This window comes from Xiphias gladius, chromosome 8 (genome assembly GCF_016859285.1).
Source record: "Xiphias gladius isolate SHS-SW01 ecotype Sanya breed wild chromosome 8, ASM1685928v1, whole genome shotgun sequence".
NCBI classification, from domain to species: Eukaryota; Metazoa; Chordata; class Actinopteri; order Istiophoriformes; family Xiphiidae; genus Xiphias; species Xiphias gladius.
The window spans coordinates 30516443-30530614 of record NC_053407.1 but is presented as its reverse complement, the minus strand read 5'-3'; the positions used below and the strand labels follow the sequence as shown (position 1 = coordinate 30530614).

The 14172-nt window shown below is 46.2% G+C and overlaps 1 protein-coding gene across 3 annotated transcripts in view; it reads left to right on the top strand.

Moving 5' to 3' along the window:
• The window catches only part of prr5l (proline rich 5 like), a 31815-nt gene extending 22413 nt beyond the window's left edge, over nt 1–9402 (top strand). For all 3 annotated transcript variants that reach the window (XM_040133499.1, XM_040133497.1, XM_040133498.1), the window contains 4 exons: nt 984–1075; nt 2767–2904; nt 4122–4239; nt 7563–9402. In XM_040133499.1, coding sequence (XP_039989433.1) covers nt 984–1075; nt 2767–2904; nt 4122–4239; nt 7563–7930 — 716 coding nt within the window. In that variant the 3' untranslated portion in view covers nt 7931–9402. The remainder of the gene's footprint in view (nt 1–983; nt 1076–2766; nt 2905–4121; nt 4240–7562) is intronic.
• Nucleotides 9403–14172: the final 4770 nt, after the last annotated feature.

Below are 14172 nucleotides of genomic sequence, written 5' to 3'. Positions count from 1 at the left end.
TGTCATGTTGAAACAGGAAAGCGACAGACACAGTGTGTTGATACCAAGCTGGAAGAACGCTGACATCTAAAACAAGCGGATTTCAGTCTGAGGCGTGTCTCTCCTGGTGGCCACGGAGGGAGGGAGGGAGGGAAAGACGTGAGGTGAAAGGGGCAGGTGCATGCAGGTGCCGTAAAAACATCAAGAAGTTAGAAACCGTAGTTTAGCTGCCGGTTTGAGCGCTCGGCAACACAGTCAGCAGCCGGAGCGGCAGCAGCGGCCGTGACGCACAGGTCATAGAGGATATTAAGATACCGAAAAACACTTCTGAAGACACAACAGACATGAAACGCATATTTTTAGATTCAGCGTGACTTACACTGTCCGATGCTTTCACTATCTCTGATGTCCATCGTGAATAAACCTCCGGAAATCAGCTGCAGAACGTGGCTGAGAATCCTCCTGTTTTTAGGTTTCCTTCGGTGTCACAGTGACCCGGCGACAGTTGTCTGAACGTCCACGGCTACGCTGAGAACTGGAGCTGGTCACCACTGGTTCAGCAGCTTTTAACGGGACAGTTTGACTGAATGTGAAGAAACACAGGCTAAAACAAATGGGGCTCAAGTTGTAGCTCACTGCATCCGTGCCAACATTATCACTTGCTTAAATCACGCAAAGCGTTATGGTTTTCCAGAGTCTTGTGGCCTTAAAGCGTATGTTGAAGAATTGATCTGAATTGATTGATTTTTTTTTTTATGTCTCAGTTGGTTCCTTCTGACAAAATCATGTAATCACTGCACATTTGACCTGTTTCTTTGTTTTATTGTGTAACTGCTTAAAGCTGCTGTAATCAAGAATCAATAATGTTCAGCTTAATGTAATAAGACCCAGCGCGGCAGAAGAGCGGAAACATTACGCTGGTGGAGCAATTTCCTCTTTGGTGCATCAGGATGACGTTGGACGGGTTGTGTTGCTGTGGTAACCACCCGTCTTGTGTCCTGTAGGTGACCACCAGCTCGTCGTCCTCGCGGACATGTGGGACAGATTCTTCACCGAGACACTGCCCACCCTGCAGGCCATCTTCTACCCTGTCCAGGTAAATAAAAAAAGCGTTTCATGGCGGTGGGACGTGTGAGGAGCCGCTGGCTTCTGAAGTGTTTTTCCTCATGTCAGTTGCGTCTTTAACCGACCTCCTGAATGTTGCTGAACATATCAACTCAGGACACGGAGGTGTGAATCGGCGCTCTAGCACATTAAAAGTCTTCATCATCAAAATGAAACTGATTTAAGTTGCAGATTGTAAAATATGTTTTTTCAGCACCAAAATCTTCAGCTTCAGCTTCCTGTTAGCGGCACGTGCCGGACAATCTGAACCTTTGTGATTGGAGTCAGTAAATTTCTCTTTCCGGTTTTTTACGTCCACAGGCTTCATGTAACTTTTGCTAACTCATCAGGAGAGTTTCATGTTCATACAAGACTTAGTTCTGTCTCTTCAACGTTGTCTTGGGGGAAAATTAATAGGGTTTCTGTTTATTTCTGGAACGAGGGACCGAAAAAGCTCCTCCTGCTTCCCAACTCCTGCTGCATCTGAACTATCCGAGCTCCCTGCTGAATCTTATTCTCTTTAGGTTTCAGTATTGGCAGGAGACTCAAGTTATAAACGCAACTCACCTTTTGCTGGATGAAAAGGCAGAAAACATTGTTCCAACAGTCAATCGATGTCGACAACCCATAGCTCCAACCTGAAAATGGGACGAGCAGCAGTCAGACAGTAAAGGGCTGATTAAAAGAGAAGGTGTTGCCACAGCCTCCTTCAAATTTGAGCTATTTTACTTGAGTGTTTCCGTCTGCACTTTTCCCAAACTTTTGAACTTCCGCTTTGAGGCGGCTCTTCCCGTCAGGCTTGGTGCAGTTTTACAGGGATGTTTACTTTGCCCGGCAGTAGGCGCCGCCTCAAAAGCGAAAATCAGGGAACAAAACTCACCTGTTCCACGAGGGACTGTAACTTAATTGGCTGCAGTCTCACTCTGAAAGGTAGCCTGTGATACATAACTGGCCATTTTTAGGAAGGCATACAGTGAGTCAGCTAGTCGGTTAGCTGACTCACTTACTGTCATTATGGGTTATCGAGTTTGGGCTGATGGGTAAAAATGGAAATGTTATCCATTCAGAATTAAGAGTCAAGCTTCAAATACTGGAGATCCAGAAATATGAAGCTGACGAGCTTTAATTATGGACAGGACGTCTGCATTGTTGTCCTCTGTGAGGTAAGTTTGAATTGGTCTGAGCTGTGATTCTAAACGACCTCCGAGATGAACGGGTGAGATTGGACCGAGGGCCTCAGGTCTAGAAACACTGATTAAGGGACCCCACAAGTAGTGTGAAGGACTGCATGTCCGGATGCTCTCAGACCACTTTAATCAAGGCTACATGGATTGATAACGACACTTACTTAAGCATCTTCTTTCCATAGCGGGGTGGATGAACGGGAGCTGATTGGTTCCTGAGGTTTGAACAGCGACGTCGCTCATCAAAGAAAAAGTTACATTCTTAAAAAGTCGTTTCATAAAAAAGCAGTATTTTGATTTTGTTGTTGACCACTATGATTAATTTAAAGGAGACATATGGACTATTTTTTTGTTTATGTCTCCTTATTGCAAAATGGCCTATAATCCATCCCTTACTTTCATGATCTGGTCAGTCCGTGATATCAAGGTGTGTGTGTGCGTGTGCGTGTGCGTGTGCGTGTGCGTGTGCGTGTGCGTGTGCGTGTGCGTGTGTGTTCAGGGCCAGGAGCTGACAGTGAGGCAGATGGCTCTGCTGGCCTTCAGAGACCTGGTGCTGTTGAAGCTCCACCTAGAGGAAACTCTGGGAACTGCTGCCTCCGTCCCCCCACCTGTTACACAGATGCTGCTGGTGCTGCAGGTAAACACACACGCACGTTTGTACTAAAGAGTTCTGGGTGATTACATCTTATCTTCGTGGTTTCGGCTCATATTTATTTCAGTTATAATAACGTACTTTAATAGTTGCTGAGAATTAGGAGGATGCCAACGTCTCTACACCCGACGGGTTGGAAACGGCTTATAAAGATGATCTCACTCATTTTAGTTGGAGATCGAATTGGAAGAGTGCGATGTTACTAATAATCCCTCGTTTCAAAGGAAAACAGCCGTAGAAAGTAGAGCAGGTCAAAGTAGGTCACTGTCACAGATGTTTAAAACACTGTTTGGGCGGGAATTTGACTGTGCGCCTTTGTCTGATACGCCAGAGACGTTTTGCAGACCTGGAGGTTTGTTTAAATCCTGTCTGATGGTCTGACTGATGGAGTTTCTTGACTTCTTAGACTTTTTAGTGACGTCACTTTGGTCCCAGATCTCAACTATTAATTAATTCATTTATTAAGTAGAATATCCCCATTGTTAATTATTATTACAGATACAGAGTGGGTAGAAAAAGTCAGCGAACCCTTTGGAGTGACTGAGTTTTCTGTGTTAACTGTTCCTGAAATGTGATCTGATCTTCATGCAAGTCACATGGTTCATATAAACACAGTGTGTTTAAGCTAATAACACACAAACAGTTATAGTCTGAACACACCCATTAAACGCCGACAGCGCTGGTGGATTTAATAACCGGTGGAGCCTCAGACCAGAGCTTCCAGTAGCTGGGGATCAGAACGTTGGACCAGACACCGTGAGTGTCTGGTGACGGTTTGGAGAAGAGCAACACGATGATCCGTGCGTTACTAGTTCCACCAGATTGTGTTTGTCCACCATCGTAACTCGGATGAAGATCTGATCAGAAACGCGGGGGATTCTAAAGGGTTCACTTACTCTCTCTTGCCACCTTAGTCTTTGCTCGTCAGTCCAGACCCTAACCTTAACAAAGTCTTACTGTAACTCGACCCAGCTCGAAACCCTCAAACGGTCCTTTGAGGAGTTGAAAAGTTCAACAACAAAACGCACACCAGCTAGGATTTTTGTTCCGTTATCATCTCTGGCCAGTCACGCGTCTCTTAGCCTTGAACCCCAGCGCCCCTGATTCGAATCTGAAGAACCTTTTGTTGCCTCTTCCTCTACCTCATCTTCCTTAATCTCTCCGCCGTCTGTGCACACGTCCTCTGTCTCCGTGCGTCTCAGGGTATCCACGAGTCCGGGGGTCCCAGTATGGAGTATTACCAGTTGGAGCGTCTGGTGGAGATCGTCGTGTCTCCGTACCTCAGCAACGTCCTGCACAACAGAAACCAGCTGCTGTTAGGTGAGTACCGCTGACACCGCTAGCGACCGTAACGCTTCATATTTACACTGTGACGACAGTGCGTCTCGCCTCAGCTGGCGTGTCACGTTACTGTACCGTAGTAATTCACGTGAGACCACAGGCGGCTTTGAAAGCCCGACTTTGTTGGTGAGGGGCTCGTGGGAAACAGTTTTCACAACATCCATGTTGAACAATTGTTCGTTCTCTTACCCTGACAGGACACGGTCAATAATGAGAGCCACTGTTACCGTGACACACCATTAACCACGCAACGCTCCGGCCAAAGGCCACTAAGTTACTTTGCTTTTGCCTGGAGCGGGTTTGGTTGCACATTAAACACAAAGGGTTGGATCCAGGGCTTTTTCTTTTCTTTTTATTACTGAGCACCTGCAGCCTGCTAGTCCTCTGCAGGGTCCCTTCGCTCCAGGCTCTGAATCTTCACACCGCCTCGTTTGCCTTCATTCGGTTTTTCCACTTTGTGCGATTACAAACGGACTACATGTTCACCAGCAGGAGACCCGGCTGTAGCCAGACTGAAAACACCACACCACTACAGGCGTGAGCGGCGTCGGCAGATCGGGGACAGTTCCCCCCTCAAGGAATTTAGATACAGCCCAAATGTACAGTACGCTGCTTACGTTTCTAACCGCCCCAAATTATCCTGCACCGGTTCCCTGTCTATTTACCTTCCTACAGCAACGCCGCAGCGAGTTTAAGTAGGTTCCCCGTTCGTAGCCTGTGTGACCATTTTGTGTATGAATAGTGTCGCGATAACATGTCTGTGGCAGAAACATGTGATAGATCGACTATCACAGGCCGGTTTTTTAAGTGTCCGCAGGTTGTCTGAGTCGTGATGCTTTGTAAAATGTTTGACAGTTATACAAAGTACAAGACTTGTATTAATGAGCTAAAAGTATAACAGGCAAAAGTCGTTTGGCTGCATTGGATCATAATGTAAAAGTATTTGTTCAAGGTGCTGATGTCCTCAGCAGCCAGTCAGCTTGCTTCAGAGGTCAGAGGTCAGAGGTCACAGGGTGTTTAGTAGTGTGCTGTTCAAATCCTCTCAGCAGGGAGGTGAGCCGCTTAAGCTGCTGCTGTGGTTTCTGCAGCAGCTTGGCTGGGTAGCATTTCTAAGCAGCATATCAACATTTGACACATGGTTTATAAGGACATTTTAAGTGTTTATTAACGTCCAGTGTTTGTTCTACAGGTTTTTATATTATTCCAGCTGTGTTTTACTATGTTGACGTGTGTCCACAGGAGGAGTTAGAGCTGGTAACAGAGACGCTGAAAAACACTGAGATCTGGTCACAGCTGCATCAGAGTCTGTCAGGAACCAGTTATTAAATTACAGATTAATATGACGACTATTTTCTCAACTCCCCGATTCATCGTTTAGTCCAAAAGTTGCAGTTAAATGCTGTCGATCGACGAATCGATTAAGAGATTAACTCTTTCAGCTCTGATCAGGACCAGGTCGTGCTGTCATGCGTTTCCAGGAGTTTTGAAAATGCAACAACTTTAAATTAACCTACTTATGAAAAACGTATTCAATCGCTGTCTTTTATGGCCACTAAAAGTATTTATATGAAAACGTTTGAATGTAAGTTACTTTTTGTAAAAGATTTGGTTCTTTCTCATGCAAAACCAGTTTGTTTATAAAAATATACACTTAGTTGTGGAGGATAATTTCACCCAGAATCAAAACTGAAAGGAAAAATGGAAGATAGGCTGTTTTCATAGTTTAGTATTTTATATTTTAGTACTCAGAACTGGGGAAAATTACAAGTGAAGCCACTTAATATCACTACTGGGGGAACAAAACCTCCGCCAAAGTAATACTTTAATTTTCTTGATTTTAACTAAAAAAAATACAGACCTTGCAAACAAAGCTAACAGAACATTAATTTATGGTAAAATAACTCAGAGGAAAGCTTGAATACTTAAAGCAGCCGCCCGTCTTTTTGTTTGTCTTTTCCACTCAGCGCTGTGTGGCCAACAGATGCTAACAGAAATCTAACTGTCCAGCTAAAACCTTTATCTGTCTCTGTTCGGTTCACGAAGCGCCGCAGCTTAGCTTCAAGAAAAGAAAAGAATGTGAAATTTCTTCAGTCGGGCTCCACAAACAAACAACGAACCTTTGGTCGGCGTCAGGAGGATCAGAGCTTTGAACTCCCCACATCACCGCGGCTGCCGGAGCCTGATTTGATTATAGTCTAATCCCTGCTGTGACTTGAAACAGACCTGCACTGAGGCCACTTCATGAACTCTAGAGTACTGTTCTGTTATGTAGGCGGTTTACACGAACACTGGAGTAAATCCATTACACCGGAGACAAACCAGCAGGACGAGCAGAAGCACATGAGAGAGTCAGAGTTTAAACTGGTGAGGAGCGGCTTGAAGCCAATGCGGCAACATGGCAGGGCGATCTCTGCGACTCCCGAGATCTGGATCCTCAACGCTCGTTGTTGACATCAGCCCCCAGTGTCAGTCTTTGAACCTTAGAGCCTGATTCCTCCCTAAATATCCACCTCAAGCCACAATAACCGATTCTCCCGTCCACCTGGTTTCAGCAGAAACGTGCAGTAAACACAACGTCACAGTATCATCACATGTCAGGGTTAACCTGTTAACAGCAGCTTATTTCCACATCCAGCAGTTACAGAGCATCATCAGAGCCGTCTCATACATTGGTACAAAAATATAGATGATGAGATCTTTAGAGGCGTCGAAAGGTAAGCTTTTTATCTTAGCTTAGCACAAAGACCACAACAGGGGAAAGCTGAAATCAAGTGTTCAAACTCCTTTAAAACACCTTAGTGTAGGATTTGAACAGTCACTGCTACTACCAGGATTCGAAACCACCGTCAGGTGAGTCCTCGTAGTAGTAACAGCAATGCAGGCTGCTCCTCTGGAGATATCGTGCATACTGTGCACTTTTCCCCAGATTCATTCACCGTTAGGGCATATAATGTCCTTCAAACAGGCTTGAAAGCAGAGCTTTGCACCTGCAATCTCAGCTTTGTAAGCTACATTTAAGTGTAAGGCTGGAAGCAGGTTTGCACAAGGAGCTTCACGAGCCGTGAGGCAAAATGTTGACAGATTTATTATGTGGTCAAGTTTTGTGGCCCGGGCCTCATGAGAGGCAGAGGGCAGGACAGTTTGCAGACAGAGGTCTAAACGTACCAGGCTCTACAGGCTCGGGACTGTGATCGTCACGTCGTTCCGACTGATATAATGCTCCATACACTGGAACCTAAAACCAAACTCGTCTGTGTTGGTGTCTGCTCGCTCATATCGGCTTCCTGTCTCTCCTCATCCAGATTCCCGCCATCTGCGGTCGTCGGGGTCGCTGCTCGGCGACCAGCCGGAGATCACCATCACCCAGCACCACAGCTCCTCGGACTCGTCGTCTCTGGCTCCCCTGGTGGAGCAGGAGGGCGAGGCCTACCTGGAGAAGGTGGGGGGCGTGCGGCGCCACACGGTGGCCAACGCACACTCCGACGTCCGGCTGCTGTCGGTGTCGGGCAGGATTCATGCCGGGACAGAGAAGGACAACGTGGTGAGACGCGGGGAGGGCTGCGTGAGTTTTTTGGTAGGGGGTGGGCCGATGAGTCCCAGGCCCTTCTCCAGCCAACCGGACATGGTGGAGACGCCGAGGGGAGACGTTATCTGCCTTCCTAACAGCTAGCTGGAGCGGATTCACGAGACAATGCGGACATGCCATACAAGAGTCAGACGTTGTGGGCATCAAAAAACAAGGCAGAAAAGAAAATAACAGGATGTGATCAGAAAGAAGCTGACGGGATAACAAACTACAGGACGGCAGAGAAATAATGAGACTGAAGAGGAAATAAAAAGACAAGATGGGACGAGAAAACCAGGTAGAACTGGACGGAAACCGCAGGACGGGACGGAAGAGGACACGAGTAGTAACAGGCAGTAAAACCGCAGCTGCAAACTCGTCACCTTTTGGTGAATTTAGCTGTTCACCTGATCGCTGCAGGTCCAATCAAAAATCAGTCGTAACTCGGCTAGATCTGAACACACAGACATGAAAGGCATATTTTTAGATTCCCAAGGACATCGTTACCTCTGGTGTCCATTGTGAAGAAACGTCCATAAACCCCGAATCATAGAAAAAAGATGCTCCTTAATTCCTGCAGAACCTGCCTGAGAATCTTCAGGTTTGTAGGTTTCCCTCAGCATCACAGTGATCCAGTGATGTTCGTGTGTACATCCAGGACTACGCTGAGACCAGGAGCTGCTCTCAGGCTTTGACAGGGCTACTGTGTGTGTCAGTCAAATCCGGCAAATCAGACGCTTGCTTGAGCGCATGTGTGTGACGCCCAACGGTTAAAAGCGGTGCCTAACGAAACCTAGTCGTATTCGTTGGTAATCGTACTCGAGCGGTGTAGACGACGGGGTCTGACGCGCCCGTTGTTTTCTGTGTAAAGTCCTACCCAGCAGCGGCGTCTACACGCACGTTAATTCTCCAAAAAGGCAGCGGTATCGTCACGTTCGCTCCCCAGATGGACACATCTGGGCCGCTGCGCTGTCAGCGTGGAGCATCTGATGTTGCTGCGGCGGACGGGTACATAGCTGGACCTAGACCACAAGCACGTGAAGTCTCTGTACAGGTGATCAGGGCTGCAGCTTTCTCAGTTATTAGGTTACGTCGGAGGCCAAGGTGAAGTCGAGTGACTCAACATATGTAAGTTACAATGGTATAAAATGCATTTCATCACCAAGAATGATGCACCGGAGGGGAGGGGGGGTACGCTCACCTTTTTCTCCCCACTTGAGTTTGCAGCTTTGGTAAATGAAAGGACAGGAAAGCAAAAAAAAAACGACGAGAAAAGCAGAAACCACGGAGCAGGAAACGAGAGGAAACAGGACAGGAAACAGGACAGAGGACGTGTTGGTACCAAACTCATCCTGTCCCACAGCTCCCAGCGGGAAGACGAGCTCTGTCTCTGGAACTTTGCTGGAAAGACTGCCAGCAGTACTGATCCAGGATCAGGCTCTTTGTCTTCAGTATTGTACAATTCCCGTGGACAGAACCAGACCGCAGGTCCTGGATCTGCTCTGACCTGTCCTCAGGTCATGTAAATATGTTCTTTTTAGGATGCCACTGAACAATAAAGATGATTCTGAAACGAATAAATTCTCTTTCAATGAAAATTCTTATCATTTTACCTTCAGGTTACAACAGGACTGTTTTGTTGCTGGATCCAATCTGGTTGCGGCAGTCGTGATCGACAGAGCGACTTACTGGGCAACTCTGATGGACCGCAGTGCCAAAAAGTTGCTTCTGCAGCGGTAGCGGACCTCTCGGGGCTTCGCGGAGGCCGACGTGCACAGGTGCCGGAGACGCCTGCGTCCTCGTCTGGTTTCTCGTTCGTGTTTTAAGGCTGTGCTAGCGGCACGGTTCTGTGGATGTACATGTCCGTCGGTCGGTCCCCCACAGCTGAAATATCTCAGCAACTATCGGATGGATTGCCAAGATATTTTGTATCAGCATTTTTGTGGTAAAAGTAACAATGCCACAGTGTAAAAGTACTGCATTACAACCCAAAGTTCTGCATTCAAACATTTAAGAAACTGTAAAAACACAGAAGTGTTGGTAACAAAATTTATTTAAATTATAAAAAGCAATAGTGCTCATGATGCCCCTGTTAGTGTTATACTTAGTATTATATTACTGGATCTCTATTATTGTGAATAGTTCAGAGAGCGAAAGACGACCTGAAGTTAAAGACGACACATTTCTTCAATATTTTAAACAAGATTACTTTATTTCCATTTTTCACAGTTTCAAAATAAAATAAAAAAATTTTTTTTAAAAAGGAAAAGAGGTTGAAACAAAAGTCTGGGCGCCCTGCATGCTCAGCGCTCAGTAACGCCCCCTCTGGCAGCTTGTAAACACTTTTCTTTAAAGCAGCTAAGAGTCTTTCAGGTCCCGTTTGGGGGATTTTCGGCTTCTGGTTCTGTGAGGTTCTTGGTCCGTCTTGGCTGTCCTGCTCTTTTGAGAGTCATCCACAGATTTTCAGTGAGGTTTAGGTCGGGGGACTGTGAGGGCCGGGGCCAGACCTTCAGCGTGCACCTCTAGAGGTAGTCCATTGTGGATTTTGAGGTGTGTTTAGGATCATTAGCTCCTCTCTTCATCTTCAGCTTTTTTACCGACGGTGTGATGTTTGCTCCCAGAATCTGCTGGTGTCTAACAGGATCCATCCTTCCCTCTACCAGTGAAACGTTCCCTGTGCCACCGGCTGCAACACGAGCCCAAAGCACGATCGATCCGCCCCTGTGCTTTACAGCTGGACAGGTGTTCTTTTCATGAAACTCTGCAGCCTTGTTTCTCCTTGTTTAACATACCTTTGCTCACTGAGGCCAAAAAGTTCTATTTCAACTTCATCAGTCCACAGGACTTGTTTCTAAATCACATCAGGCTTGTTGAGATGTTTCTTTGCAAACTTCTGACACTGATTTTTTTTTTGGTGAGGGCACAGGAAAGATTTTCTTCTGATGACTCTTCCATGAAGGTCATATTTGCGCAGGTGTCGCTGCCCAGTAGAACAGTGCAACGCCGCTCCAGAGTCTGATCAATCTTCCTGAAGGTCTTTCGCAGTCAAACGGGGGTTTTGATTATCCTGACTAGCAATCCTTCCAGCAGTACTCTCTGAAGGTTTTCTTGGTCTTCCAGACCTCAACTTGACCTCCACCGTTCCGGTTAACTGCCATTTCTTAATTACATTGTGAACTGAGGAAAGGGCTTCCTGAAAACACTTTGCTATCTTCTCCTGCTTTGTGGGCATCAATTATTTTAATTTTCAGAGTGCTGGGCAGCTGATTAGAGGAGCCCATGGCTGCTGATTTTTTGGGGACAAGGTTTGAGGACTCAGAGTGTTTATAAAGCCTTTCCTAATGATGACTTTGAACAAGCCACAGCCCTGAAAAGCTAATTAAGGTCTGAGACCTTGGTGAAAGTTCTCTGAGAGCTCAAATCTCTTTGGGGCCCAAACTGTTTCACGCCACTGTACTTGTATTAACATGTAAGTGGTACTTTAACATTGTAGTTGGCGGAGGTGGAGTTTAATTGCTTCATATTCCTTCAGGTAGTTTGAATCTGTAACAATGCTTCATATTTTATGAACTGGTTTTTTATTTAAAATCTTAATCTGAAAACGAACTTGTAACTGTAGCTGAGAGATAAACGCAGTGGAGTAAAATATTTCCCTCCTAAATCTAGGAGAGTGTAAGTATAAAGTAGCTGATGATCGATTGGGCTGATGAAGGTGTGAGAGAGAGAGAAGATTTGGCTGCCGGAAAAATAATTAGGATTCATCCTCTGAGGTCCATGAACCTCTACGGAAAATGTCGTTCGGTAAGGAGATGGCAGTCACCAGTGCTGACGATGTGACACCAGTATCGGAGCAAACATGGAGGCAGGAAAGTCTGTCTATGCAACACTTTATTTTTGTCCTCTCACTTAAGCCCAAGCTGCTGCGACTCACTGAAGAATGCGTTTCCTGTTTCCATGTGAACTCAGGCCGGTGGGGCCGGTTCACATGGAAACACTTTTTCTGTTAATCGTTCAAATGAAATCAGACACAAGCCGTTAAACCTTCTCCGATCTGAAAAGATGTTGTGGAACTGACGTCGTTCAGCTCTTAAAGGCTTTTAAACGTATTCGTGTGAAACCGATGGATAGGTAAACGGCTCCCCGCTCGCTGCCAGAGCTCAGCTGCGTAGGTGCTGAAGTTGTTGGAGTCTTTTACCTGCTCTGGTTTCCCAAGAGTAACGGGATTAAACAGCCTGACCTCTGACCTCCAACCCGGACTCTACAGGGTGCCGTATTCAGGTCAGAAGTCACTTAATCCCCACATCTGACTCCCTTGCCCAGAAGATCCCCTGTAAAACCGAATCCTAGACCTCACCCTGAGCCCCCCTGGATGACTAATCGCTCGGGGTGAGGTCCATGAGATTAGAGGAAATGTCAATGAACCGTGGGGCAGTTGGATACAAGGTGGATGTCAGTTTACCTGCCAAAAGATTTACCTGGAATATGGAAATATTTAAAAATGCTTTGAGTAACACTCAGACACAGGTTACTGCTGGAAAGGGAAATCTAACAATAGATGCTGCAGTGCCCCCATGTGGCGTTTCAGAGGAAGGTCCACAGCAGGCTACACCGACGAGCAGTCAGCAGGTGAGAGCAACCTTCGAGCTTCCAGGGTGTGAGAGAGCGGCTCGTGGATAACGAGCTTTCAGTAGATGTGGCTAAAACCCAGTGGATCCTGCCTGGACCCGAGGAGAAGCTGTGGAGAACAGCTGGGTTGAAAGTAATGGAGCTGAACACGTGTCTCAGGCTTTTGTGTCATGTTTAGGGAAAATGTTGGACCAGTCACTCTCCTGTGAATCTGTTGTTGGTAGAATATCATCAGAGAGTTTTTGTAAACGCAGGTTCCTGCTCGGCAGAAGGTGGTTTTGTGTTGAGAGGTCATCTGGATTATCAGACTTTTCTCGTCTTACTCTCTTAGGCGTTTGATTAAAAACATTCATTCAACGAACTGCAGGTGAAGCAAACTAAGATTGTTTGGTATTTATTAAATGCATCCCCTCAGACTCATGTAGGTAGTGTTGACTGCTGCCGGCACGGCTCAGCTTGCGTCCTACTGTGTGTGCGCTATAATTAACGCTCCTCGGGGCTTGTGTTCACTGGTGGTGGTGGTGGTGGTGGTGGTGGTAGTGGTAGACACTCACCAGGGCCTGTGTCTGTTCCCGTGAAGGGCCTCGAGTAAATCTTAGAGGCAGAAGCTCCTTTCTTACTCTGCTGCCCCGTCGTGGAGCCGACTGCCGTCACACATCCGGCTGTTAAAACCCGGTCGGGCTTAGAGAAGCCGGCCCAGGACGCTTTTATGGAACAGGTTTATAATGAAGTTCTCAATGACATTTTCACCTCAGCCATCAAACCGTCCCTTGTACTTTTGATTTACTTTGCTGTGATTTTTTTTATTGTGTTTGGTCTTTTAACAACTTGGAACCACGTTGGAAATGAGTGTTTTCACTTTATAACCCGTTATCCCTCGGATTTCTCTTTGTCTGCGGTCCATGAATACACCAGAGACTCAGGATGGACCAAGTGGCCCAAGGGGAACATCTCCACTCCCCATGAAGGAGTAAACTACAGACCCGACCCCGTCACCTCTGAAGCCTCCTGCAGGATTAAGTTCGACCACCTCACATTGTGCACATTTCGACGGGTCCTTAAAACCCTTCTGTGTAGAATTTTCCTCCAGCCACAGACTCTTTCAAGCGATTCAAATGCTGTGATTTATTTTGTCCCTCTTTCGATCACTGTGGGGAAAAGTTACGCTGTCTTGCCAAAGTCGGACATCTTTAATCCTTCACACAGACGGACGAGCCTGGTGATATTTCGTCCCGTCATCAAATCCCGTCTCCTCCTAACAAGTGCTGCCTGAAGCATTTCTCCTCCGGGGAGCAGCCTTTTCAGGGCGTCTGCAGTGTTCACCAAATTAAAATGAAGACTCCTTGAGATCGTTTTAATAGCAAACACAGAAACGCAGCCTTTTCAGCCTTTTTCACAATCACATGTGAGACCTGCAGGGACAACAAGGCCTAATATTATTCATTAAGTACATCAATGCATTTGTCAGTACTTCCCAGCTGTATATACCAATAATATCCTACAAATGACAGGAAATTAATGGATTGATTAACCATTAAAAAAAAGTTCTTGATGATCTTCAGCGGCTGTTTCTAACATTAGGGGCAGAGTTTGCTGCAGGTCTGATGGTGTAACTGGTGTAAAATGTGGCTTTGAATGATTTGTGTGAATGAGATTAAAAGCTTTTAAAGCCTTCTAAGGTGTTTAAGAGAATTCAGTGCCTTTTAAAACTTTCTAAGACC